The 27,329-nt window shown below is 39.7% G+C and overlaps 1 protein-coding gene across 4 annotated transcripts; it reads right to left on the bottom strand.

Annotated features, from left to right (window-relative positions):
- Positions 1-122: 122 nt before the first annotated feature.
- morc2 (MORC family CW-type zinc finger 2) lies at positions 123-27,221 on the bottom strand. 4 transcript variants are annotated; one of them, XM_038290027.1, is made up of 29 exons: positions 27,081-27,221; positions 26,653-26,700; positions 26,372-26,526; positions 23,238-23,291; positions 23,103-23,137; positions 22,946-23,014; positions 22,772-22,862; positions 22,564-22,672; positions 15,659-15,818; positions 15,461-15,572; positions 14,418-14,543; positions 14,248-14,327; positions 14,081-14,163; positions 13,658-13,743; positions 12,431-12,571; positions 12,185-12,339; positions 11,088-11,216; positions 10,566-10,671; positions 10,282-10,414; positions 10,114-10,197; positions 8,693-8,965; positions 8,352-8,609; positions 3,999-4,118; positions 3,672-3,729; positions 3,458-3,596; positions 3,217-3,384; positions 2,002-2,095; positions 1,372-1,560; positions 123-1,261 (listed from the first exon to the last, which is right to left on the bottom strand). In XM_038290027.1, exons 3-29 carry the CDS (start codon positions 26,437-26,439, stop codon positions 1,193-1,195), a joined length of 3,189 nt encoding a protein of 1,062 aa, XP_038145955.1. In that variant the 5' UTR covers positions 26,440-26,526; positions 26,653-26,700; positions 27,081-27,221; the 3' UTR covers positions 123-1,192. The 4 variants fall into 4 exon arrangements, with proteins under 4 accessions (XP_038145955.1, XP_038145956.1, XP_038145958.1 ...); XM_038290028.1 differs by having other exon boundaries at positions 27,094-27,203; XM_038290030.1 differs by lacking the exon at positions 3,999-4,118 and having other exon boundaries at positions 27,081-27,220.
- Positions 27,222-27,329: the final 108 nt, after the last annotated feature.

Genomic DNA, 27,329 nt, shown 5'->3' with positions numbered 1-27,329 from the left:
AATACTTAACTGTGTATCCTCCTTTGTGTACTTTGAGAGATTACCTTCATCGGATTTGGACCAGATAAAAATTGGGTTCTACAACAACAGGTTGATTCAATAAAGACAGTCAAGTGCATTGCATTGCATTTTATTTAGGGGCATCAGAATAGAAGGAGCTGAAAACAAATCAATGACCAACTTCTCAAAACGTGTGTCAATTTTTTTCTAACACCATCTGATAAAACTGCTTTGTGCTACAATATACAGAATGTATGGTCGGAAACAAAATATAATGCAATAAAATGTATAACAATGGCAACATTACATAAAGGTGGAAGTCAGGGGTAAGCTGCTAAAAAAAACAAAATGATGCATCGAACACAGGGAGATAAAAGTGAAATGATCTGGGACCGGTTTTATTGTTGTAAGTAAAGTTGGTCAAAAATACACAAACACTTGTTTCGATTAGACTGAAAAGGCATGCACCGTTTAATAAAACATCTCCATGACATCTTAAAAATCTTTTCAAAATGAAGAACACAGCCACTAAATAATAAACAGACATTTAGCTTTTTGCTTAAAAAGGAACAAAGAACAATCAAAAGGGAGAATGTAGAAGCTCTGAAGGAACATTTCCACTGATAAAAACCAAGCTGGTAGTTCTTCTTGGTGGATGTAACATCTCACGCTTTAACTTGGTTTTCTAACCAGGATGAACAATTATAACCAGAGACGCTGATGCTTGTCTTAGTGTATAAAACTAAAAGTTATTGTATAGAGAAGGGATTTTTTGGACTTGCTGTGCAGCAACTTACAGTTTGTAACACCCACCTGATGGATGACCAAATGAAAAACAAGTGTAGCTTATAACGCGGCTGCACATATAAAAACCATTAACCTTCACACTTTACGATGTTAAGCGGTAATAACATCTTTTAAACCGATAGACACAGTCTATAAGCATATATATATATTTATAAAAAGGACTAAGAAAAACCACAGAGCTAACCGACAATACAGAAATCAACCAAACTTAGGTTTTAAGATGTGGAGAGATTGAGAAGTGATTACATCCCCAAATAATCTGGGATCGCTGAACAGAAGTAGCGGTCCTTGTGAGTCGAAGTTAGCAACACTCGAGTTGAATACTCTCTTTTTTATTACTTTTTTATTTGTTTGACCTTCTGTTATTTGGCCAATCCAGTCCTTTTTAGTCACCTTTGGTAAGGAGGTCCTCTATATATGCATCAAGTTCATCATCTGTGTTTATATCAATGTCCTGAAAATGTCAAGAAAGAAAAAGAAGAAAATACTTGAGTTTTCAACAGTAAAACTAACCAAACATGTAACGTGAGAAACAATCATGTACAACAGGCTGGCACACCATACCTCTTGCACTTTCTGTAGAAGTGCTACGATGTTGGTTCGTAGTTTTTGAAGTTTTTCATCTGCTTCCTTCAGTTTGAGCTCAGTGTTGTTGTTCTTTTCCTCCACAGCTTTGGCCCTGGCATCAGCTCTGCTCTGGTACGAGTTACACAGTGACTGGAGACCCGATTCATACTGCTGGAAATACTCTTTCTAAAGAGAGGGGGGGGAAACACTTTAGTTGGGGTCAGAACCACCGCCTTGGTATGAACTGTGTGTGTTTTTTTTTAAATAAAGTCCAAAATCAGATCAGGAAATCTTAAAATCATAAGCATCACATTCCAGAGTGGCTTAAATCTGTATTTTTTAAATTGCATATACATCTTTCTAAACAAATGTTGGTTTTCCTTAATATTCATTATTTCAGTCTACACTGATATTTATAAATAAAGTAAACAGAGAAGGAAAAGTCACAATACAGATTGCTAAAAAATCTATTGTATGTAAATGTAATATGTGACTTTGTATATTTTGGAGGTCCTGGGTTAAATGATTTATCAGACTACAGCTTTGTCTAATTAGACATATCCATGTTTCTGATCAGTTTTTTGGAATAAAACAAGAGACTCATGCTTGTTGTATCATGTATCTCACCAAAGGAAATGCCATCAGCTCCTCGGCAGTCATGCTGTTGACATCGTCTTTGGGAATCCGAAAAGCAGGAGGGAAGAAATAACGCAGCATCGTCCTGAAACATGAACAGACATGACTGTGGATATCCTAGGAAAGGGATGTGGATTTACAACATATTTATGATTCCACATGCAATATTTTAGGCCTAGTATTATAGTATCTCGTATTTGGTGGAGCCTCCAGAATGCTTTGATAGCATTGTGGTTCTTCCTGAGGACCATAATCCATAATCCTTTTACCCCTTTTCTATCAGAACCTAATCTATACAACGAAGTAAATCTATCAACCATTTCATCGATTTCATTGAGGATAAACTAAGCCCTTCAATGATATTTTCCTTAAAAAGAGCAATTTTTTGTTTCTTTTTTGGACCCAAGGCTCATGACAGAGAACAAAAATAAATAAATAAAAAAGAAAACCTAATGCTGTTTTTAAATAATAATAGTATAAACAAAATCCTTCCAGCTGCAGCTTTTTTTCCGCCAATGCCACCATGCAGCAGCGATTTATCTACTTAAACTTGAGACATAAAGAAAAACCTGATCCAAACCAGAGACGGGCAGTTTTTATACAGCCGAACCACAACCAGAGAGGCAGTTTGATTTTAACACGACAAATACAAAATTAAACAACAAGAAAATAAAAAAGGTAATTACTTTCCTCCACTAAAGATGTGAGATTTCCATAAAAAAATTTATAAAAATCTCCACCCTAGCTTTCAGTCTGTTAGATTTTCCGATTCAGATGAATGAATAACGATCAAATTCAGAACAACTGGAAAACGGGAAACTATTTCCACTGGATGAAACATAAAATTTACTTATTGGGTTTTAGAATTCTGCGCAGGTGGTGAAAAATATTACTAGCAGTGCAGAAAATGCGCTCTGAAGGGATGCTTATCTTTGCAAACAGTGACTTGAACGAATAGATCATCCATCGCCATTTGTTGGACTGAAGAATATAGGTTGGAACATTTTTAAATATCACCCAACCTTACAGTGAAATAGCATCTAAATGGGGGGTGGTATCTTCAATCAGAGATCCTTTTACATTGACCAGTAATATTCAAATCTTAGAAGGAACTTCATTGTCCTTTAGCCCAAGTTGTTGAATACAATAAAATCTTCTTGTGTGAAAAAAAACAAACATTGTTTCTATGTGAATCAAGAGTCTCACCTCAACATGGCGACTAGGCTGTCCGTCACCTCTCTGCTGGTTCCAGGCTGAGTCGTATCGGGTTCCATGGGGGCTGAACCTTTCTCAGTCTCTTGCTGGGTGTCGGGGGTCTGAGAGTTTGGAGATGGTGGCCTCATCAACCGTACTTCATCGCTGCCTTTGAACACCCTTTAGAAAAAGCTAAAGTTATTTTCTGTGGAATAAATCAAAGTTCTTAAAATAAAAAAAGACAACATCTCACCATCTGTCTTTGGGGGTGGCCCGAGGTACATAGTCAAATTTGACTTTCCAGCGAATGCTCTGTTTATTCGCCTCCACAGCAATAACTTTACCAGTAAACCACTCCTTATTGACACGCACTTCAACCAGAAGACCCTTGTCTGTAAGAACATGACATTAGTAGGAAAAGCCGATTTTTTTTAATATACTTGACAGTTTAATATACAACATCTCACCTTTCTGTGCATTTTTAGTGTCATTCTCTGGTTCCTTAGACGCGGTTTTCTCAGAGGCCTGAAACAAAAACACATTACTATTAAAGTACTAGAAATAACGGTTTACCAAGAAGACAGAGGGATGAAAATCAATAGTGCTGATTGGTCGAACCTAGCATGCAGAAGCATAAAGAAGAGTGGTAGAGGTTAAAAAACAAACATAATGTAGGGTGATCATGAAAAGAGAGAAGGTTAATCAGAGAAGACACCTGTATTAGTTGAAAAAAAAAACTACTTGATTCCTAGAAATGGTGAGAAGGAAGTAGTTAGGGTGCCCTTTAAAGATACCTTCTCTTTATCCCCCTGCTGCTGTGTGGGAGCAGCTTTGGGGACAGAGGTTGGTGCAGGTGGCTGCTGCCGTGTAGGAGTGGATATTCCTTTCTTCTCAGGCTGAGTGTGTGTTTTATCCTGCAAGGTCAATAGTACAGGGGTTCTGACTGGAGACTTAGTTGACCGGTAGAAGTCTCTACAACCCATCTAATGAAGAAGAGTCCATGCCCAGACAATAAGATGTTTTGCAGATGCTTCCAGGCTCTAAACATGGAAATTTGATTGAATCTACATAAAGCCAAAGATGAGCAAAAGCTCATCATTAAGTGATATACATGTTCATGGATAATATTAGGGCTGAAACTTTTAATTGATTATTAATAATTGTTGACTAAATCAGGAACTGATTAAATAGTTATCTGGAGTATAAAGAGCCTAAAACATGCCATTCACTTCAAGAAAAAACAACTTGGAGCAGTAATTACCGTATTTTCACGACTATAAGGCGCACTTAAACGTCTTTTTTTTCCCTCAAAATGTGCGGTGCGCCCTATGGTGCGGTGCGCCCTATGTGTGTTGTAACTGCGACTTTTGAGACCACCTCATTGAGGAGATGATGAAAGAGTGGCTGAATGTAAGGAGACCAGGTGTTTTTTTTTTCCACCCCTCACCATCGCTGTTAATATGTAACTCCATGCGTGCCCATCTCACAGCTGATGTGAAAAACATGGGGAAACAAATGAATGCTGTGCTCGCTGTTCAACCGCTCGACATCGGTGTGAACCGGACCCAGCAGGTGCAGCAGAAGCAGCGAGTTTACATGCAAAGTAAATGGTTGACGCGCGTATAGGTGCAGCAAAAGGTCCCGCAGCGCGTTTTGGTGCAGCACGTCGGGAGCCTTTAAGCATCTGAAGCGCCGCCAACGCCCTGCTGCTGCTCGAGATGGAAAAATTGATGTTTTGCTGCTGGACGCGCCGCATCAACCAATCAGAGAAGCAGATCTGGGAGCTGACAGCGAGACAGACACAGCACTCTGATGACATATGATATTAACGCAAATGAAAAAGGCTGGGTGGATGCGTGGCTGAGGCAGGTGTATCTGAGAAGACTAGGTGGTTTTTTCCACGCATCACCATTGCTGCGTGCCCATCTCACAGCCGATGTGAAAAAAAGGTGAATCAAATGAACGCTGTGCTCGCCGTTATCCCGGGGGTCTGACAAAGGAACTTCAACCGCTCGACATCGGTGTGAAGCGGCCGTTCAAAGTAAGGCTGCGAGCGGCGTGGGAGCGATGGATGACAGACGGAGACCACAGTTTCAGGATAAGTGGAACGCAGCGCCGGGCAAGTTATGCCACCGTTTGCGGATGGATTGTAGATGGACTAACGTGTCTGCTGGCTCTGTTGTTCAAGCTTTCGCAAAAGCCGGCATTATTTCTGAGGAGCTGCGCTGCACGGAAAGTGACTGACAGCGAAGAAGGGGAAACTGGCATGTCTGATTTAGCGCAGCTGTTTTATTCAGAAACAGAGGATGATGACTTTGATGGGTTTGATTAATACTTTGTAATAAATACATGAATAAAGCACAATCATACTCAGTTTTGCTCCCGCTCTATTTTTCTACCTGAAAACTTAATTCAACAGCAGCCTCTGGGCGGGTCTCCTCCTCTTCAGCGCAGTGGCTGGCAGGTGTTTTTTCATCTAAATAATCTAAATCTTGCAGCTATATTTGCTGTGATCAGTGGGAATAAAGTAGTTTTAATATGTTTTTAAGTGAGAAAGTCCACCTGAAAACTTCATAATTGCAGTCAGTTCATCCAGATTATCCATTTCTGTCGGAGCCGCTCAGACCCCCACATACCAGCGGTGCACCGACAGTAAATCCATTCATCAGCAGCCTCACCGCGGCTGCTGGCAGGTGTTTTTCATCTAAATAATTTAAACTGCAGGCACCAGGATACCGGTAATAAAAGCGAACATATTCCGTCGGCAGGTTTCAGGATTTTAAGTTAATTTAGGAGTGACCACAGCGCTGTGTCATCTGCGATGTGTCTGTCTCACGGCCAGCTGCCAGGTTTGATTAATACTTTGTAATAAATACATGAATAAAGCACAGTAATACTCAGTTTTGCCCCCGCTGTATTTTTAAATACGCAGTAGAGGTATTTAAAGGTAGTAGAGGACATGTACCTGTATATAAAAAACGCGCCCTATAGTCCGGTGCGCCTTATGTGTGTGTTAAATACAGAAATGGGACACATAACCGAGAGTGCGCCTTTTAGTCCGGTGCGCCTTATGGTCGTGAAAATACGGTATGCAGAAAAAAACCAAAAAAAACCCTGCATCCATCCATTTCATGCATTTTCTGTCATGCTTTATCCCAGCTGGGGTTGCAAGGAGTGCTGGTGCCTATCTCCAGCTGTCTATGGGCAAGAGGTTGGGTACATCCTGGACAGGTCACATCGCAGGACAACATAGAGACAAACAGGACAAACAAACATTCACGCACACAATCACTCCATAAGGAGAGTCAAGGCAAAGCCATTTAACCTAATAGTAGGGCTGGGTATTGTTCAAAAATTTCCGGTTCCGGTACCAATACCGATACCTTCACTTCGATACCGGTTCCTGAACGATACTTTTTTCGATACCAGTTTTATAATATCAATTCGAAGAAAAAGAAAATTACACAACATAAAAAAGTACAAATCTTGAGTTTTATTTTAAGCTCTGATTTTTCCATTTACATTTTTCCTCTTACATTAAAAAAAAAATTCAGTCTCTAATATTCACTGTTACATTGTGAGGACCTTTTTACTTAGCAGTTTTCCTTTAGAAAAATTACCATGTCTGACAAACAAGCCCGTTGAATGGGATCCTATTGACAGCGTACTGATGGTATGGGGAGGTCTGAGCGGCTCCGACAGAAATAATATTGGAAGGCTGATATGGATGAACTGACTGCACTGATTAAGTTTTTAGGTGGATTTTCCCACTTAAAAACATAATAAAACTACTTTATTCCCACTGATCACAGCAAATATAGCTGCAAGGCAAATAAAGGATAGAGTAGCTCCGCCCAACGCGCATCAGAGCCACTTTTTGACCGCGCAGCCAGAGCAGCAAAGCTTCTTCAGCCGCGTGTCAGAAGCTGGTACAAGCATCCAAAAGGAAGCAGCAGACGCGATTTTGCTGCTCCTAATGCGTCCAGTTTGAAAGCAGCATGATTAACTCCGCTCTGGCTTTGCACTGCCCATGGGCTGCTGAGAGGAGGATGGTCGCCCTGGCTGCGGTCCGCTCTTCTTGCAGTCAAACACCGAGCAACTTTCTGCTCTTAAATTGTTTCCGTGCACGATGTATTGCATTGCGCACTATTGGCATCAGTCTTAATAAAGTGAAGCCACACTTTTGACCTGGGGGGCATTTTAAAGGGGTTCCACGACGCTCGCAAACAGTTCACAACAGATACACATGAACCCTGGCTGTAGGCGTGACCACCTGTGTATTTTTCCTGGATGACGCAATCACGTTAAGTGTTACAGCCAATCACCGAAACTTGGTACCGAAAGACTAGGCATGTTTCGATACTCTGTAGAACCGAAGCATTTCGGTCGGTACCATAAAAGAACCGAAGTTCGGTACCCAGAACCTACCTAATAGTCATGTTTTTGGACTGTGGGAGGAAGCCGGTGTACCTGGAGAGAACCAACACTTGCACAGGGAGAACATGCAAACTCCATGCAGAAAGACTGAGTTTTTCTCCCCCCAAACCTTCTTGCAAGGTGTTGATTATGGTTAGCAACAGATAAAAGTCCCATTTAAATATAATGATCAACTATATTTTGGCATAAATTAGTTTAGTAAAGTCCTTTCACCTGGTGCAAACCATCATTTTTGGGGTTTTACAATGTTTATTCTCTTCTAATATCACCCTTAATAATAACTGAACTTTATTGATCTCACACTGAAGAAATTTACCTCTGCATTTAACCCATCCCTTTGGGAAGCAGTGGGTTGCGATTGTGCGGTGCCCAGGGGGCAGTGTGGGGTTAAGGGTCTTGCTCAGAGACCCAGGGTGTAGGCTGTGGGGATCGAACAGGATACTTGCAACCTTCTCAGAGCACAAGCGCACTGCCATAACCACTAGGCCAACAGCCCCTCAATTATAATATATACTTAACAGTTTGTCTCAGTAACAATGTTATAAACTTTTTTTAGTGATTTCAGGAAAATTAACCACCTACATATAGAAGAAAAAGCTATCATTGGTAGCTGTTTGTCATCTAAGTGTTTAGAACCCGTTATGCATGAAATATTTTTAACACAATCTAGAGATGCTTTCATTACAATTCCAAAAACTTAGTATAATTACCTCGTCCAACCTCCCCCGTTTTGGAGGCAGGGCTTTCTCCACCATTTTACCACGCACAGAGGCAGCAGCTGTGGCCATCTTGGATTTCTTTGTTTGGGGTTCTTCTTCAACCTCCTCTTCACTGTCTTGCTCTTCTTCTTCCTCCTCTTCTTCTTCTTCTTCTTCTTCCTCCTCCTCCTCACTTTCCTCCTCCTCCTCAATTATCCTCTTGCGCTGTCCAGTAGGAGTTGGTTTGACAGATGATGCTTTGGTAGAGGCCTGTGGAAGGAGAAAGCCAACTATTTTAGATCTCTGAAGGGAAATCCAAGAAAACCTGTAGGGTACCTAAAGCCCTCATTTACCCTCGAGCTGCGACTGGATGGAGGTGTTCTAGCAGAGGCTTTTGGGCTAGGCTTTGCAGCAGCTTGAGGGGTCTTCGCAGCAGCTTGAGGGGTCTTCGCTGCAGCTCTGGTCCTGGATGGTTCTGACTTAGGAGGTGTAGGAGGAGCTGCAGATGCTCGGGTGGGACGCTGAGAAGCTGTACGTGATGGAGGGACACTCGGAGCGTTCTTCAGGTGAGCTGGGAGAGGCGGAGAGCGTGGGCGTGTTGCAGACCTTTCAGAAGACCTAGTCGTCTAAACAAGTAACCAAAAGGAGTGAAGAAATATAAAATTAAAATTTTTGCATAAATAAAACTAATGAATTTAAAACCCCTTAAAGAAGCTTATAACTACCTTTAAATATTGGGACTAGGGTCTCAAAAATTGTAAATTAAATAAGTGATTTTTTTTCTTAAATTAAGTGCCTTTTTTCTTAAATTGATAATTGAGTGGTGAGACACTTTGCCAATGGTACAAGACAATTTACACTAAAAGAAAAACTTTTGTATTGTTTTATTTCATGTGAATCTTAGCTAATCATCTTATCTTAAGAGTAAAAATACAAATTCCATTGGCAATCCTTTTATTAACCTACTCAAATTAAGGGTATATACACTTAGTTTAAGACATTTTTACTTGTTTCTAGATTGTTTTTGCAATGTGTATGCAGATACATTATTTTTGTATCAACACTAAAAACAAGAGTTGCTTACATATTTTTTCTGTTGTTCATTTTATGTATCTTGATTATCAGCAAATTTAAAGAAAAATAAACTTTAAAGAAAATCTTGAACTATTGTCAAATTGGAAAATATATTTAAGGTTCTGTATTATACATTTATTGCACACCTATTCAACTTGCATCTGGGATTCTGGTAAGAACATATACTCAATATTGAGATAAAAAAAAAAAAAAAAGATGAGTTTTATATTTCAATTTAAATATTTTCACACCTTTGTCATCTTTTATCTCTGTGAAATCAAAAATGGCATTAACTATCAAATATATTCCTGGCTATAAATATCAGATTTGACATTCTATTATCACAACAACTCCAATAGGTATAAATTATTCACAACACTTAGAAAAACCTTTGAAATACATCTGAAGGTAGAACGTTCAAATCCATTTACTTTCAAAGTGGGTTTTCCTGCAGTTGCTGATACACACCTCACTACTAGTAAAATCACAATAATTGCCAATAGCTATCTAAAAAAGGAAGAAAAAAAAAAAAGAGAACCTTAAAAATACATTCTGTCTTGTTAGGATGGATGAAGCATGAACTGTGTATGAGACAGCAAACATGTTGTGCAATCATTTTTACTTTACAGTCCAATTTCTCAAAAACGGTCTCTCAAAATGTGGGTGGGTGGAAGGAACCTAATTACGATGAGACTCTTACCTGACCTGAGGTCTCTGTGGGTTTCATACTGACTTCAAGTGGGAGCTTTTTGATGTCTGCTGCAGATTTAATTGTGCTGGTTTTCTAACCGAAAGACATTGAATATTTAGATGGAGGTATTCACATAAGAGAATAGACAAGAAGGTTAAAAAAAATAAATAAAAATACCTGTAAGGCTTCTAGTTTTTCCTTCTGCGCTCTGATTTTCTCTGCTAGCTCTTTCTGTTTGTCTTCAACTGTTTGTTTTTCTTTCTTTAATACACCGACAGGAAAATTTTGTTTCTGTTCTGGAGCTTCACATCTTTGACATAAAACAAGAAAAAGAAAGAATAATGAACAAATCTAAATATCTTTGGTAGAAACAGTCAATGGTTTCATGGAGAGGCGTGTGAGATGAACTATTTGACTAATAACTTGAAATGAGATGTTTTGTCATGTCCAATAAACTGTACCTGTCCTGAGCGCCATCAGGGTTCATGAGACACACCCAACTGTCAGGGTAGCGTTTGTCAACTGCATCCATCTGGAAAGGCAGCGTTCTCCACTTCAAACACTTATCTGAAAACAAAACACAGAACCGTATGTCAAGTAAGTTTCAACCTACCGTATGAGCTCAGAGAAACCCAACAGACTAAAATTTGCCATGTACACAGCAGATCAGTCTGGAAAGGAGTGGCTTGAGCCCAATTTCAAAGACAGGACAAACAGAGTCAACGGAAACAGTTTAGAACCAATCAGAAAACAACGACTGAAGGAAAAACGGCTTTTTAGAACAGAAAAGCTCTTACAGCAGCCAGATGTTTTAAAGATACAGACAGCTCTTTTGAGACATAATAAAAGGTGTAATTTAAACATCACTACATTGCAGCTGCAATCTTGACTATTATGGTTACAGAAATCAACTGTTTCATTATGGGTCTTCGTCCTATGTCTGTTAAGACCGGAGAGTGCTGAACCTGGAACGTGAAGCTTACCACACTGAATAGTGATCGGTATCTCCATGGCACGGCGCCTCTTGTATCTCAGCTCTGAGGATGGGGGAGAAGACCAACCGGCAGACAGATATCCAAACTCATCCCAGAACTTCGCAATGCCTTTTTGGGCTGCAAAAAACAAAAACAAAAAACAATTCATTACAATCTAATATAGCTACTTATTAAATAATCCAAAAGGAAACAGCCCTCTCCAACTTTTTTTTTAACTGGAATTAAGCAGCTTTTTTTATATATATCAGTCTCGTTATAGACAAAATGCCATTACAACAAGGAATTTAAAGTAAAAAACTAAACGTACAAAGGAAAAAAACGGTCTGAAATTTGATTTTCTGTTTGATGTGTGGTAACATCGATTGAAAAACCCAACCAATTTAGATCATTCAACTCATCATACCTACACTAACAATGACCTCCTGGAAGTTACTGCCGTCAAAAAATGACTGAAGGTGGGATATTTCGTAGCATAAGTCAGCAGTTTAAAATGAAGTCAGGAGGAGCAGAACAGCATAAGAAGCTATTTAAAAGAAAACTTTCTGTAAACTAAAACATTGGTTGTTCTGTCAGAGTGAAGCTTTTTAAACATTTAGTTCATGAGATATCAAAACAACGGATATCACAGGATGGCTAAATTGAGTACTAAAAGGATTTCCTGAACAGAAAACACAAGACGGGGCAAATCAGTTCAGGAAATTCTTTTCACATTTAGCACAGAAGAGAGGCTAGCCAGCTATAAATCACAACAAATGTTCTATATTTTACACTAGAAGCACAAGAAAGCAAGACAGCAAACTACAATGCTGGAAAAACTTTTATACCAAGAGGCAGAAACTGTATTGGGACCTGAAGTTGAAAAAAAAGTAACATTTGTAAAAGCACCATGTTAAAGTGCAAGAGGATTCTTTATCTCCAGAGGCCAGAAATATAAAAGCAGCAGGCGGCTCAAATCGAGGTTGGAGTCCGGCGGTGTTTAGTCAGACCGGCTGTGTGCCTATTGCACAAGATAATCTCATCCCAAAAGACAGTTCCGTTTATAACCAAAGATACAAACAGCAGTCTAAAATATTAAAACCACTCACCAATGTTGGTGTCCCTCCAGTACTGAACTAAATGCTCTCCCATTGCTTTCAGTAAGTGCCGGTACTCCTTTGCATCTGCAAAGTCCTGTTTGTTGTGGGTGGGCTCAAGCACCAAATATGGGACGTCGACAACTCCAACTACACCTCCACATGCCCTTAGATAAAACACAAATGCACACGTTTCATTTTCTTTAACACTTAAATTGTAGAGTGGCAGGATGCTAAAGTCTCACTGTGTCAACTTACATGCCTCCCTCTAGCTGAGGACCCGTCTTCTCATACATCTTGATAAGACGAGAGCAGTTGTACACAAACATGCCATCCAGCTCCCTCTGCTCAATATTTACTCCAAATATAAAATTTAAGTCCTTGGGTTCCTTTAGTGCTCTGAGGAAAAAAGGGAAGATTGTCTGACTAACAGGACCTAAATACCAAATATAAACAAGTTTTTAAGGTTTTGTTTAAAAAGTTTCTACGAATAAGATGTTCCTACAAAAGTGTTGGCCTATAGTGTACATCTACTAGCAGAAAGGCTAGTAACCCTAACCCTAGCAGAAACAGTTCTTCTAATCTGAAAATTAACAATCAGTTTGCAAACACAGCAGAAAAGCTTCCATTTGCTAAATCTGAAATCCATTAAAAAAGGCCTGAAAGTTTCATTGAAAAAATATGTCCCTCTACTAGGGCTGCACAGTCAACTGCATTTGCAATATAATCGCAAATTCACAAACAGAATTATTAACTCTCATAGGCACACAGTTGTGGTCACATTAGATTGAACAAGATTAAAACACCAATCTCACTCCAGCCCATTACATGCAGCAAGAGGTTTAAAGTGTTTGCTGCTAGCACACAGATCCTTGTATGCTATTAGAAGTAAATACTTTTCTACAAAAAAGTAAAATTCTGCCCCAATGGACTCTGGACAAGCAAGTTTTCAATGTCATGAACACAGTCAAACCCTGTATTGAAACATTTACATGCTTGTGTTTAATACAGAGAAATATCAACATCTGAATACTGGTTGGAGGAAAAAACATTAAAGAGATCCAAAATTCAATTTATGGCTAAATAATTTAGCCCTAATCTCTACACTTTCCTCTGTTCTGTCTTAGTTTTAGTTTTGTCTTCATCACTTTCTCTCCTCATGCTGAAATGTGATTACGGACCAAAGCCTTATATTATATATTAATGCAAACCACAGATTTCAATGGATATCTTATTTCTCTAATGATAAGCAAACATTAAGGTCCATCTAATAAGCCACACACCTTTAATTTTTCGATTAAGAGATAAATAAGATGTCTATAAAACAAACATCTACATGGTCCTACCACCATGTACTTTTTTTGTATTCGTCTTTAAAACACAATGTGCACATAGCGTCGTGCAACTGCATCAATCCTAACACTACAATTAAATGTTATGTGGCTTCAGTAAATATATTAGGCACTCAACCCAAATTCAATGTACCTCTGTTTGGCTTCAAGATTTCTCTTTCGTATCTCAGCATCCCTTCGCAGCATCATGGCAGAATCCTGGACTTTCCTCAGAACTGCCTAAAGACACAAAGAAAGAAGATGACAAAAAAGCCCAACACAGATCAATGCCAAACTTTCTCAAAACAGAAAAAAACCCAGACAAATTAAATCCAAAAATTCTCTGGTGATAAAAGAGAAAATTTAAATGCATAAATAATCAAAGCAGATCTGAAACTCAAGTAGAGGTCCCACATTAAATCACAATAATATGCTAACATTATATCCTCTTTTTAAGCAGTTAAAAATCTGTTGGCAAAGTTAATTTCTAACGAAAAGGAGTTTGGGTTTCTTTTTGTCGACTCGCCTCGTTTACAAATTTGACTTCACAATTTCTTCAAAATATTTTTTTTTTTACCCTTGATTCTTTTGACAGATCATCTCCTAATCTGGTCTCCATTGCTACACGCTTACTCTCCGCTTCCCGCGCCTTCTCTTCAGCTGGTATAAGGAGCAAAAATAAGTCAGATTAACTTTTTTTTTTTTTTTAAACAACGGTTTTATAAATCAAATACAGAAACCCACCTATTTTTGCAAGATGATCTGCTTTTTTCACTTCTTGTTCCGCACGGGTTTTAAACCGTGTTGATGAGTATTTATAAACCCTATTTCAAAAAATAAAATACTAGTAAGCATGTATTCAGTAAAGGCAAGATAAAGATAATTAAATACCAATGCATGGTAGATTAGTTTACCTTGGTTTGTAGAGGCAGCAGGAGAGTCTCTTAGTTCTGACTTTATGTCCCTGGATAAAGATCCTCATGCGTGGGTCGATGTACAGTACAGCAGTGTATGCCCTGAATGACCTCCTTTCTGGCTTCCTGTGCAGGTGTTCAGAAAATACAAGCAACTGATTACAACTGAATCCATAATCACAAAACAGGATAAAATCAGAGCAAACCTCTTTTTTTTTTTTTTGGTGAAATGTTTCAACACTAGTCCAGGAATCTTTGTCATCCTGGATAGCCTGGGGGTGGGTGGTGGGGTGGGGTGTACATTACAAACTGCAAGCAAATGACACTACACTACATGAGGAAGTATAAAACACAGCCGTTTACAAGTTTTTCAAAGCCTCTTTGCACCGCCCCAGAGCAACAGTTATTTCTTTCAAGAGGTTTCTCCATAATGTGTTGATAGTGGTGGTATCCAAATTTGACATTATTTTAGAGCATATGGCTACTGCGGTCCGAAAACATCCAGGACTGTGTTAAACCAAGTCATTTAATGACTTCCCTTAAGCAATGTTTAATACTTTAGTAGAGAAGCAATTAACCTGAAGATGCTTTGCTAAAGTTGCTATCCCCAAAAAGGAAGAAAATAGTACTCTCTTAAGATGTCAATAATAGGCTGTTTACATTCTGTGGAAAAAGCACAAAAGCACAAAAAATGGGTCCACATTCCAGTAAGAGAGAATCTAAAGGTGAAGAAAAGCCACAAGCAATAAAAAGGGGCTTGCATTCATGTGATATATTGGGGGGCTTCATGGTATTGAATCCACTTACACAGAACATTTAAAATGTGTATGGGGGATAGTTTATATACATGTGCTTTAAATAAAGCTGCTTGTGTCAGCATTTATTACATGTATGCCCTTTTTGCAGAATTCTGACTTCTTAGTTTAAGGCTGTCTTGTCGTTTCCATGAGCATGTGAATTAGCACAGGCATACAATACGTAATGTCTTTCACATAATGTGGGTTGTTTTGTTAGTCTCTAAAGGGTAGCTTAGCTAAACTCACACTCCTTCAGTAGGTGTCCCAGCCATGAGGATGTCCTGGTGATCGGTCTCCACATCCAGCTCAGGTTCTCCATTGTCCATCAGCTTTAGGTTATAGACAACCACAAGAGTACCTTTGAAAAAAAAAAAAAGAGGATGAAGTTAACAGTTCCACTGAATTATGCAATTATTCAAAAGCAAAAAATACAAATGTCCGCACCACTGCTGCTCTCTATCTTGTTGAACTGCTCCATCAGCTGCTGTTCATTTTTAAAAGGGGAGTATTTGAAGATAAGTTCGGTTTCTATTGCATACTTCTCAGGATCAGAGGTCAGTGGTTCCTTTGTTTTCAGATCCCAGGAAGGGAGAGGCACAATCACCTGAAATGACAGGGTCAGAAACCTTTAGCAATCTGCTATGGGACTTTAGCGTCAATCGTGTTCTAAAAACTATATGGTAGCTACAAAAAATGGTTCAGTTCATCCATTTCTTGCATATTATCTGTTTCTAATGGATTTTAATGGTCCTTTTAACAGTTTGCTTTAAATACCCAGGGTTAAGGAGGACTGAAACTAAGGAATAAGAAAATGACAAAGGAAAAGCAAGTTTAAAAGGGTGAAGGTAAAGATGAGAACAAGTAAGACAACTTTCATAGATCTCAAAAACCTTCAAGTCTACATCAGAAGACTGCTTTCAGTAGATTATAGTTTCAGGACTCATTCAGTTATACACCACTCATACAGACCAGTTATACAAGGCTATTAAAAATTAAATATAGGGCTGAACAAATTTGCCAAAAGTAAAATGCTTTTTTTTTTAAACAACCACCTAAACCATAGATGTTTCACTTCATGGTGTCATTGTTTCATGACCTTAAAAGCTTGCTTGTCCAGAGTCTGTTGACCTATACTCTTGTATGAAAGAGTGCTTACTTCTACAATCATGCATGGATCTGTGTGCCAGCTGCAACTCATTAAAGCCTGTCACATCTTGACAACCTGACCTACGAAAAATCTGGCAAAAAACCCTGGCATACATTGGGTCAGTTTTTTACAAGTTATGAGCATACTGGCACACGCTGGCATACAGCAAGTACATCAGCGTATGTTCATACGTGGGTCATAAGTCACAGGTAAGTTATTTGATCGTTGACATACGTGAAGTCTAAAGCCGGGTATAAACGTTAAGATTTTTTGCCCTTTCCAGGCCAATTTCTTATTGTGCAAGAATGTTTTCGATCGGGCAGAGTTTAAGCCCCATAGTGCGTCCTGCGTTGTGCAGTACACAGGGGGTAACGATGGTCGATCAGCCTCTCACGACCACCTCCCGATCAGGAATCGCATAGTCCGGAGAAAATAAAAAATGTCTGAAATTCAGTCGGCTGTTGTAAGGTGTTCATGGGCCAGTCCTGCTGTTGAAGCAGATCTAGGAGCCGATTTAGCAGAACCTCATGCACTGTGCATAGTCAAACAAGGGAGTAGTTCTTCTTCCAGATTGACGAGTCTGACCAGCGCCATCTCTCGGCGCCGAGTCCCACATGTGGTTTTTGGACATGCAGTGTGAGCAGTTGAATTGGATCAGAGCACCGGGCAGTACAGTGTAAGAACAAACATTGTGAGCTGTGAACTTTTAAACCCTGCAGATTTGTCATACAGTTTGAGCTGTAGCTGTGTGGAACGACTGAAAACGTTGTACAGTTTTTGCGCAACTTTAATTACTTGTGCATACCATATCAGAGAACTTATCTCCAAAGCATACCAACGTATTTTGGTCCTGTTCTAGATTCCCACTGAAATTGTTTATAACTTACAGCTACTGTATAATGGCTTATTTGCAGCATTTTGTAATAAAAGGGGGTTCACAGGAGGAAATAGTCAGTTGTTCTCAACACTTCAGCCCTATTATAAGGTGTGTGTGATGGATCCTCCCTGCATTTACACCCAGAGCCAACAAACTTCCGAGCAGACATGACACCGAATCTGCTGCATCTGCAAACCCTCAGAAAGAGGACTACTGCTAAAGTTTTTATACTCCTTGATTTTGCACAAACTATCAAAGTCCTTGCAGGAACTTCCTAGCGTAGTAAACTAGCCCCACCCGCCAGTGGCCAAACTCATTTTTGCCTGCGAGTTTGGTCTAGCCTCGATCAATGCCCCAGGCCCTAGAACTAGCGGGCCAATCACAACGCAGAGATGCGTTTTGAATTTATGGATGCCAAGTGCGCAGGGTTTTGAGGGCATGACGACAAAGCTGTGCGACGCTGGAGAAAGCACAACAAGGAAGATGGCAACAACTATTGAACAGTTCTCGTTTAACTCAGCTTTGGAATCAGTTTTGGAAGGACTAGACTTGGGTTTTTTGTTGAAACGTGAGCAGGAAGAGGCTCTACGCTCATTCATTTTTAAGGAGGACGTATTAGCCATTTTACCGACAGGCTGTTTGTTTACAATCCCCCACCAGCATCCTGTCGCGCTTACTACATCACAGTCAATGGTGCTCATTGGTTAGAGCGTTGGCCAACAGGCACAGACATGGTTTGGAGGAAAGAAAAAAAAAGGGGGGGTTGTTCTCATCGACAATTTTCCAATGTCTCATTCATCGGGGCCAAACTAAATTACACATTTAATCCACATTTTGTCTGCTTTAGGCTAGGAACTTCCCGCCCTCCACAGAGCAGGAAAAGTCAGTTCTACTTTGGCAAGTTTGAGTTCAGAAGGTCACAAAGACACCCACACTCCTTCATGCCCATGGTGCAGCAGTATCAATGTCTCATGTGAATAGAACAAAATGTATTAACTCAAATGGATCTCCTGCACCTGCAGGTGTGGTCATATTAGGTCAAACACCTGACAGACAAGTTTTAACAGCTAAAACAGCTTGTGGTGAAATTAACCCTTGAGGATAAAAACTGTGTATAGTTTGCATTCAGCACATAGAAAAAATATCAGTTAAACAATTTTATACTTCAGTTGTCACCCATCAAATTAAGTCATTAAACATGAAGCAAAATTGAAGGTTATATTGTAATCATTTTGCAAATGTAATTAGTGGTCCAACTACTGAATATACCGTATTTTCACGACTATAAGGCGCACTTAAAAGTCTTTTTTTTTCCTCAAAATGTGCGGTGCGCCCTATGGTGCGGTGCGCCTTATGTGTGTTGTAACTGCGACTTTTGAGACCACCTCATTGAGGAGATGATGTGAAAAACATGGGGAAACAAATGAATGCTGTGCTTGCTGTTCAACCGCTCGACATCGGTGTGAACCGTACCCAGCAGGTGCAGCAGAAGCAGCGAGTTTACATGCAAAGTCAATGGTTGACGCGCATATAGGTGCAGCAAAAGGTCCTGCAGCGCGTTTTGGTGCAGCACGTCGGGAGCGTTTAAGCATCTGACGCACCGCCAACGCGCTGCTGCTGCTCAGATGGAAAAATTGAAGTTTTGCTGCTTGACGCGCCGCATCAACCAATCAGAGAAGCTGATCTGGGAGCTGACAGCGAGACTGACACAGCGCTCTGATGACATATGATATTAACGCAAATGAAAAAGGCTGGATGAATGAGGAGATGATGAAAGGCAGGTGTATGTGAGGAGACCAGGTGCTTTTTTCCACGCATCACCATCGCTGCGTGCCCATTTCACAGCCGATGTGAAAAAAAGATGAATCAAATGAACGCTGTGCTCGCCGTTATCCCGGGAGGTCTGACAAAGGAACTTCCACCGCTCGACATCGGTGTGGAGCGGCCGTTCACAGTAAGGCTGCGAGCGGCGTGGGAGCGATGGATGACAGACTGAGACCACAGTTTCAGGATAAGTGGAAGGCAGCGCCGTGCAAGTTACGCCACCGTTTGCGGATGGATTGTAGATGGACTAACGTGTCTGCTGGCTCTGTTGTTCAAGCTTTCGCAAAAGCCGGCATTATTTCTGAGGAGCTGCGCTGCACGGAAAGTGACTCTGACAGCGAAGAAGGGGAAACTGGCATGTCTGATTTAGCGCAGCTGTTTTATTCAGAAACAGAGGATGATGACTTTGATGGGTTTGATTAATACTTTGTAATAAATACATGAATAAAGCACAATCATACTCAGGTTTGCTTCCGCTCTATTTTTCTACCTGAAAACTTAATTCAACAGCAGCCTGTGGGCGCGTCTCCTCCTCTTCAGCGCGGTGGCTGGCAGGTGTTTTTTCATCTAAATAATCTAAATCTTGCAGCTATATTTGCTGTGATCAGTTGGAATAAAGTAGTTTTAATATGTTTTTAAGTGAGAAAGTCCACCTGAAAACTTCATAATTGCAGTCAGTTCATCCAGATTATCTATTTCTGTCGGAGGCGCTCAGACCCCCACATACCAGCGGTGCGCCGACAGGAGAAATCCTTTCGTTCACCGCGGCTGCTGGCAGGTGTTTTTCATCTAAATAATTTTAGCTGCAGGCACCAGGATACCGGTAATAAAAGCGAACATATTCCGTCGGCAGGTTTCAGGATTTTAAGTTAATTTAGGAGTGACCACAGCGCTGTGTCATCTGCGATGTGTCTGTCTCACGGCCAGCTGCCAGGTTTGATTAATACTTTGTAATAAATACATGAATAAAGCACAGTCATACTCAGTTTTGCCCCCGCTGTATTTTTAAATACGCAGTAGAGGTATTTAAAGGTAGTAGAGGACATGTACCTGTATATAAAAAACGCGCCCTATAGTCCGGTGCGCCTTATGTGTGTGTTAAATACAGAAATGGGACACATAACTGAGAGTGCGCCTTTTAGTCCGGTGCGCCTTATGGTCGTGAAAATACGGTACAGTGGTCTTAAAGGAATAGTACACCCAAAACATGATTAGCCTTCATTTTCTACTCACCCCCATGCTGAACAACACCCTGGAGTACTTTTTTGATATCTCAAATGTATCTGGAGATCTGGGAGGCTTCTTGCTGTCTGCTGACATTCAAATAATGGAGGTCTATGGTGCCTGAGACAGAAAGGTCCATAAAAGTCCACAAAAAACGTGTCAATATTCCTCCATACTGGTCGTCTAATGTATTCCAAGTGTCCTGAGTGGGTAGCATCCAGAATTTACTCGAAACGAAGTCATTTAGAATGTTTTTAGAGCATAAACAGTAGTGTATAGGACTTCCTGAAAGCGCGCACATGCGCGTTCACGACGCTACGGAAGCCGGCAGACCAAACCAGCGCATTCAGCTCGGCAAAGAACTCATGCTCTTCCTCAACACTGAAGTCCTCAGACATTTTTCTTTCGTTGTTTCTTTCTTTGCACAGGTAAACAGCACATTTCTTCTTCTACGCTTGCATTATTGGCAGAGCAGACGCTGAATGCGCACTTTCATCTGGTTTGGTCTGCCGGCTTCCGTAGCGTAAAAACATTCTAAATGACTTCGTTTCGAGTAAATTCTGGATGCTACCCACTCAGGACACTTGGAATACATTGGACGAGCAGTATGGAGGAATATTGACACGTTTTTTGTGGACTTTTATGGACCTTTCTGCCTCGGGCACCATTGACCTCCATTATTTGAATGTCAGCAGACAGCAAGAAGCCTCCCAGATCTCCAGATGCATTTGAGATATCAAAAAAGTACTCCAGAGTGTTGTTCAGCATGGGGGTGAGTAGAAAATGAAGGCTAATCATGTTTTGGGTGTACTATTCCTTTAAATAATATCCAAAACACTTAGGCATTTAATTTTTTCCTACTGTACTAAATTTAACAACAGTTAGTTTGTTCACTGTTGTACCAGTTGTGTTAAGACTTTGATATAGTTACAAAGCTTTAAAAACAAAGGTGAACTGTTATCCAAATGTAACCACTCCCAACAGAGCTCACACTGCTCCCAGTCATTATCATTTCAGAAAAGCTTTTGTTACTAATTAGCCTGACACTTCTATCCAAAGCAACCTACAAAAGAAAGATTTTAATAGTTTAAGCCTGACAAAGCAAACTTCTGCGTTTTGTTTTGTACATGCAATGCCGTGATGGAATTATCACATTTCTCACCTTGCATAGAGTAGTGTGTGAACAAGTTTCCTTCCTCAAACACAGTTACCACAGAGAACCTCTGTTTTAACTGCTGTGAGAAAGCTGTACTAATACAAGTGAAGACCATGTTTTCAAAAGCTGGCATAAAACAACTTAAAGGGGTTCTGGTTCCTGACCGCTGATGCTCTAGACTCTTCAATGCAAAACACAGACATATTTTCTGTACAATTCTGCCTTAACTAATGCTCAGAGTGGGTTGCTTTTTAAACAAAGGGAAAATTGAGAGCCTTGGGTTAATAATCATGAACTTACTATTTAAATTTTTTTTAATGATCCAATTAAAGAAACAATCACACAGGAAGTATAGCACTGTTTACTGAGGAACATTAGTGTTTTTTCAGGGAGAACTGCTGGGAATTCCACCTACCCCACATACAGGAAATAATGTAAAGACCCACAGTCTCACCTCCAGCCGTCATCTTCACTTATAAGATAAAGCTGTCAGTCAAAGTCTTCCTGACACTACTTCAGTTGTGATTATGTCTGTATAGGCCAATCAGGACTGGGCTCACAGTAGATATGTCTCCTCCTCAAATGTCAAAATCAATTTTGCTTTGCGTGAGGAGAAAATCAGCCGGAGCAGAGGCACCTTCGAGAGTGTAGCCATCTGCGAGAGAGGGCGCCATACAGAAACTCGCATTTAAGTAGAACAGCGTTGTGGTGAGATCCCGAGCACACCCAGGAAGAACGGGTGCGCCCACTGAGCTGCAGTTCCCTGTGCGTGTGGGATTTTTTTCACTCTATGGTTGATGAACCGAGAGTGAAAGAAGTTTAATATACTTGAGATTATGTTTATTTTGCTCTCTAATTGATAATAACAGCTGAACTTCATTGATCTCACATTGGAGAAATGTACCTCTGGATTTAACCCAGGAGGAGCAATCAGGAGTTAAGGGTCTTGCTCAGAGAGATAGAGTGGCAGTCGGCAGGAAAGGGTTTTAAACTCACAACCTTAGGACTGCAAGCTCTATGCCCTAACCACTAGGCTCCCCTAAGGTTTTAACAAAACCATTCCCCGTCATTCATTCAAGTCAAAAAATTAATAAAAGAAGAAAAAAAAGGGGGACTCTGACCTCATCGAGCCCTTCTTCTTCATGGAAAGTCCTTGATAGGAAAAGACAGGTTAGTGTCTTTTCCTTTTTTGTGAATAAGATAAAGTCTTTCCCAATTCGCATTGAGCCCCTGGAACAACAGAAACAAATACCACGTAACATACCAGACACATGTGTGCCAAATGCATTATATGAATATCATACAAAAAGATGAAAGTAAAGGACTCACGATTTTAATCCATTTCCGTACTGGCCAATGTGAGTGGATTCTGGAGAACGTTTGTTTGACTTTCCAAACTGGATCACGTGGGTTGCCTCAACTGTTAAAAACAAGATATTTTGGAAACACAGCAAATAGAATAAAATACTTAAAGCCAAGCCATCAAATTAAAGTCCTGCTTACTTGGGTCCATTCCAATGCCATCATCTAGGAAGCATAGCATAAAACCACCACGGAGCTCTTGTCGTTTCTCTGGAATAATAACATAGACACAGCAATTATTAGATAATATCTGTGAGCAATTCAATGTCTAACACTGAGAAAATATTTATAAATCTACCAGTGTAGATGTCTATTCTGGTTGCACTGGCATCTCTGTAGAGAAAGAAAAAAAGGAAACAGTCAGAAAAATAAGTTATCTTGGCAGCGTCATTTTTCAGTAACTATAAAGCAAGTTGTCAAATATTGTGGTTACCTTGAGTTGTCGACAAGCTCAGCTAATGCGCCAAACAAAAACTCGTGGGTTGTTCTAAGAAAACATAATAAATGTATTAGTTAAAAAATAAGTTACAGGGGACTTTGCTCTAATAATAATTAACTGGCTTCCTTTTCTAAATTTGCAGTAAAGTCTTTGTACACCTGATTATCATCATTTTATGCAAGCAAGATCAAAAGTAGTGACACTGTGCAATGTGTCAAACAAATACTTGGTTGGCAACATATTAATGTTATTATTATTTTGCCTCTTTATTTCAGAGGTGTGCCTCTGAACATTTAAACACATTTCAAATATTTCCGAAACATAAGGCTCAGACATATACAGTAGTAGCCATTCAAAATATAACCACTTTCCTTGATGGGCTCTTGGCTGGTCCTTGACTGGTCCTCTACAATTCCTTTTTAAGCATAGATCTTTGTACCAAAATATTCTTTCTTTGCCCTTGCAGACATGCAGATCGAAACAGAAGTGTTATTTCCTGTTCAGACCCTTTAATTCAGTGAAATGGTGGAGTGAGAGTAAAGAAATATGCACGCCCATGAGAAGGCCAGTGGCTGGAAGTTGGAGGGGATTTTGATGCGATTCCACTGGCTTTTGACTGGAAAGGGCCATTTTGAGTGGCTGCTACTGTAATATTTCATTGACATAATTGAAAAGTTAATTTACTTGAGCAGTCAAACCCAAATGAACTAAACAGAGTGATGCATCTTTTCCTGCTTTTTTATTATCATAGCCTTCAGCTAATAAAAACATAAAACAAAATATTGCTATTTAAAAAATTATAATTACATAAATAATACCCATTTAACTCTTTGTAAAAGATCTATACAGTAAGCAAACTATTTGTTCAGCATCTATTGATTAAATGACTGTATCAATACATTAAAATTTTGCCTTGCTCTTGCCTTAAAATCTTCTGAAGAAATCCTTATTCGATATGACTTTCCCTCCACTTAACTTTCCAACAAATTGTCTTGGCAGAATCATTATTTGACCTCACAGCCTTTTGTTTTTGCTAAAATTAGGCCCTTCGGTATAACCGCCCTCGTTAGGTGTTCATAATGTTTTAGTTAATGTATATTTACAAGGTAAGAGTTTCAAATTTTGAAATTAACTTGAAAACAGCTGCACTTTTAAAACAATATTCTAAACATCAGAGAAGAGCTTGTGCACAAACTAAATCAAGATGGAAATGGGGCTTGTTGGAAAAGCCTAAATTTGGATTTGTGTTATAAAGTTGAAATATATGCATAACTGTCTGCACTCCAAACAGTGTAGAGCTTCAAACATGCTTCTACCAGACTCTGAGCTCACACAAAATTAACGTTTTCTTTTGGACTAGCCTACAATAAATAAAAAAAACTTCCACTTCTTCATCGCAATCTCTCCTCTATTATGTTTAGGACTAGAACAATTAATCGAATAAATCGATTATTGAAAAAATCATAGACTAATTTAGTCATCGATTAATCGTCTACTGGTGTACGGAGACAGTAAAACACACCTTTAACTGACAGACAGACCCGCTTAGAGCAGTAATTAGGGCTGCAACTAATGATTATTTTTTGTGAATTGATCAATCTTTTTTTAGATTGATCTTGAACAGCCAAAGGGTCTTCCAGGTCTAAGCACCTAAAACATCATACATACATACATACAGGGAAAGAAAAAGGCACAGAGACATTTAGTTAAGTTTTACTCGCGAGAAAAGTAGTAAGGGACCACACAGTTAGAGATCTCCACAGCACTCTGGCGGTCTCTGCGTCCTCCTCGCAATTTATTGAAATCAGGCTCGCAGTCTCAGTAAATATGTCCTCTAAATCTCAGGGTTCAGTCAAAGTTTAACTTGTTGCAGCACGTTTAGTGCTGCTTGTAAATCAACCATAACCTCCCCAAAAGCAAGTCCACAAATCACAGTGTACTTTAGAAAAGGTGGCTATGATTACATGCACTTAGCACACAGCTTTATGCATTATAACACTACACTGATACATTTATATACAATTATTCTAACAGGTTCCTTGAAGAATATTTATTTTTACGAAATTAAACCGAAACAAAAACCTTTCCTCTTGAGGAGTTCTGGATAAAGCATATTAACAGACAAAAAGGTATTTTTTCATCTTAAAGGCATATTTTTTATGCATTTTTATATAATTATTACTGTAATTGGTTTGCTCGTCAACTAAAGGCATGGTTTAAGCCGGGCTTACACTGTGCGATTTTTTTTCCCTTTTCAGGGCGACTTTCCAGTTGTGTGAGAATTTTCCAACCAGGCCGAATTCAGCACTATCGTGTAGTGTACAGGGGCGAACAAGGAGCAATCAGCTTCTCATGACCACCTCCCAATCAGGAATTGTGAGGTCGGGAGAAAATCAAACATGTTTGATTGTCGTATTCAAATCGCTCAGTTAGCATGTGCAAACAAGGATTCTTATTCTTCCTCTCAGACAAAAACACAGAAGCATGGCGGGGTGCAAGTGTATGGAAATCTTTCTGTAAAACGAGCTTGAGAAGCACCATCTCAATGCGGAGCTCAGTCCGACGTGGTTCTTAGACGCACAGTGTGAGTAGGTAGATAGCATCAGAGCGTTGTGCTGCACAATGTGAGAACATACAGTATGCGCTGTAGCTGTGTGCAACAACTGAAAAAAATCGCACAGTGTATGCCTGGCTTTAGGGTCTCTATGCTCCAGTTAAAGATTAATCGATTACTAGATTAGTTGACAATTATTTGAATAATCGATTAAGCAGATTGTTTCAGCTCAAACAGTAATTATATCAAAACTGTAAAAAAAAATAAATAAATAATATATATACATAAATAAATAAGTTTTAGTATAACCTGAATTAATTTCACAAGAAAAATCTTTACGTAACCTTTTGCTATCTGATTGTTAATAGCTTACTTGAAAAAATAATTAACATGCTAATCGATTTGCAAAAATATTCTTTAGTAGTAGCCCTAATTAAGTTAGAGTAAAATGTCTTCCTTTTCTGGTGGGATGCATTTAATCTGCATTAAAAACTTAAGACTTCAAACAAATCAAATAAGTCTGGTTCTGTTTAAGCTTTGAGTTGAAATGAACATGTAAACTGATTATACTTACGAGTTTGTGTGCAGGTACTCAAAGGTAAGCTGAGCCCTGCTAAGGTTGCTGTAGCTAGAGTAAGCCATTGCACCTCAAAGTTATGCTCTACTTCCTTCCTGGTCTCCTGTTAGTATTCTTCCTGACCAAACCAGCTCTAGTCAAAAGCTTTCATCCTGGAAAGGGGGAGATAAATGCCATCATTAAGTATTTAATTGCACATATTCTTAAAATAATCAACTGACAGCCCAACGAACGCTAACATTGACTTAGATAGACAATACATCACAATAAGCACTTACATGAAAGTCTCCCTGCAGAAGGTAACGCGGATAGACCACGTGGGAGGCCTGTTGAAGAACAACAAGATGTTGTGTCTCGGTCAGTGAGCGCCTTCGTATCCAGTCCTGCTAACACGTTTCAATGTACATTTCTAAAAGCAGCTAACGGACGAGCTAGGCTTCCATTAACCAACGTGAAGTCACGTTGATTGGGCAATATATGATATGAACGGTTTACCGTAAGGAATCAGTTACTGCTAACATTTACCAGTTGGTTGAAATAATGGCTAAAAGGCGTTAGCATTCCTTTACTGTTTATAACGAAACATGCTACTAGCTAGCCTTAAACGGACATTACTCGAGTCATAAAACGTTGACCAAATATGCAGGTCGCTCCGGTATAACGGTGACCTAAATTTGTAATAATCACAATTTTTGGGAATAGATACTTTGTAACTTTACTGTATTCGTCTCCTAGGCATAAACCAATCCCACAGGCCGCGTAAAATCCAGTTTCTTCGTCGCCGATGGTTGATTCCCCTGTATCGCCCTGACAATGCAAAAACCCCGCCTCCGCTTTTCCACCGACCAATAGGAAAGCACCATGACACCAGTCTCAACAATCATTGGTGGAGCCGGCTGTCGACGTAAACATCACATACGTTGAAACGCACCTGTGGGCCTCAATGTAACACTAA

The sequence above is a fragment of the Cyprinodon tularosa genome, unplaced genomic scaffold (assembly GCF_016077235.1).
Source record: "Cyprinodon tularosa strain WSP-4 unplaced genomic scaffold, ASM1607723v1 ctg275, whole genome shotgun sequence".
NCBI classification, from domain to species: Eukaryota; Metazoa; Chordata; class Actinopteri; order Cyprinodontiformes; family Cyprinodontidae; genus Cyprinodon; species Cyprinodon tularosa.
Note: the sequence above shows the minus strand (reverse complement) of the source record. Positions and strands in the feature narration are given on the sequence as shown.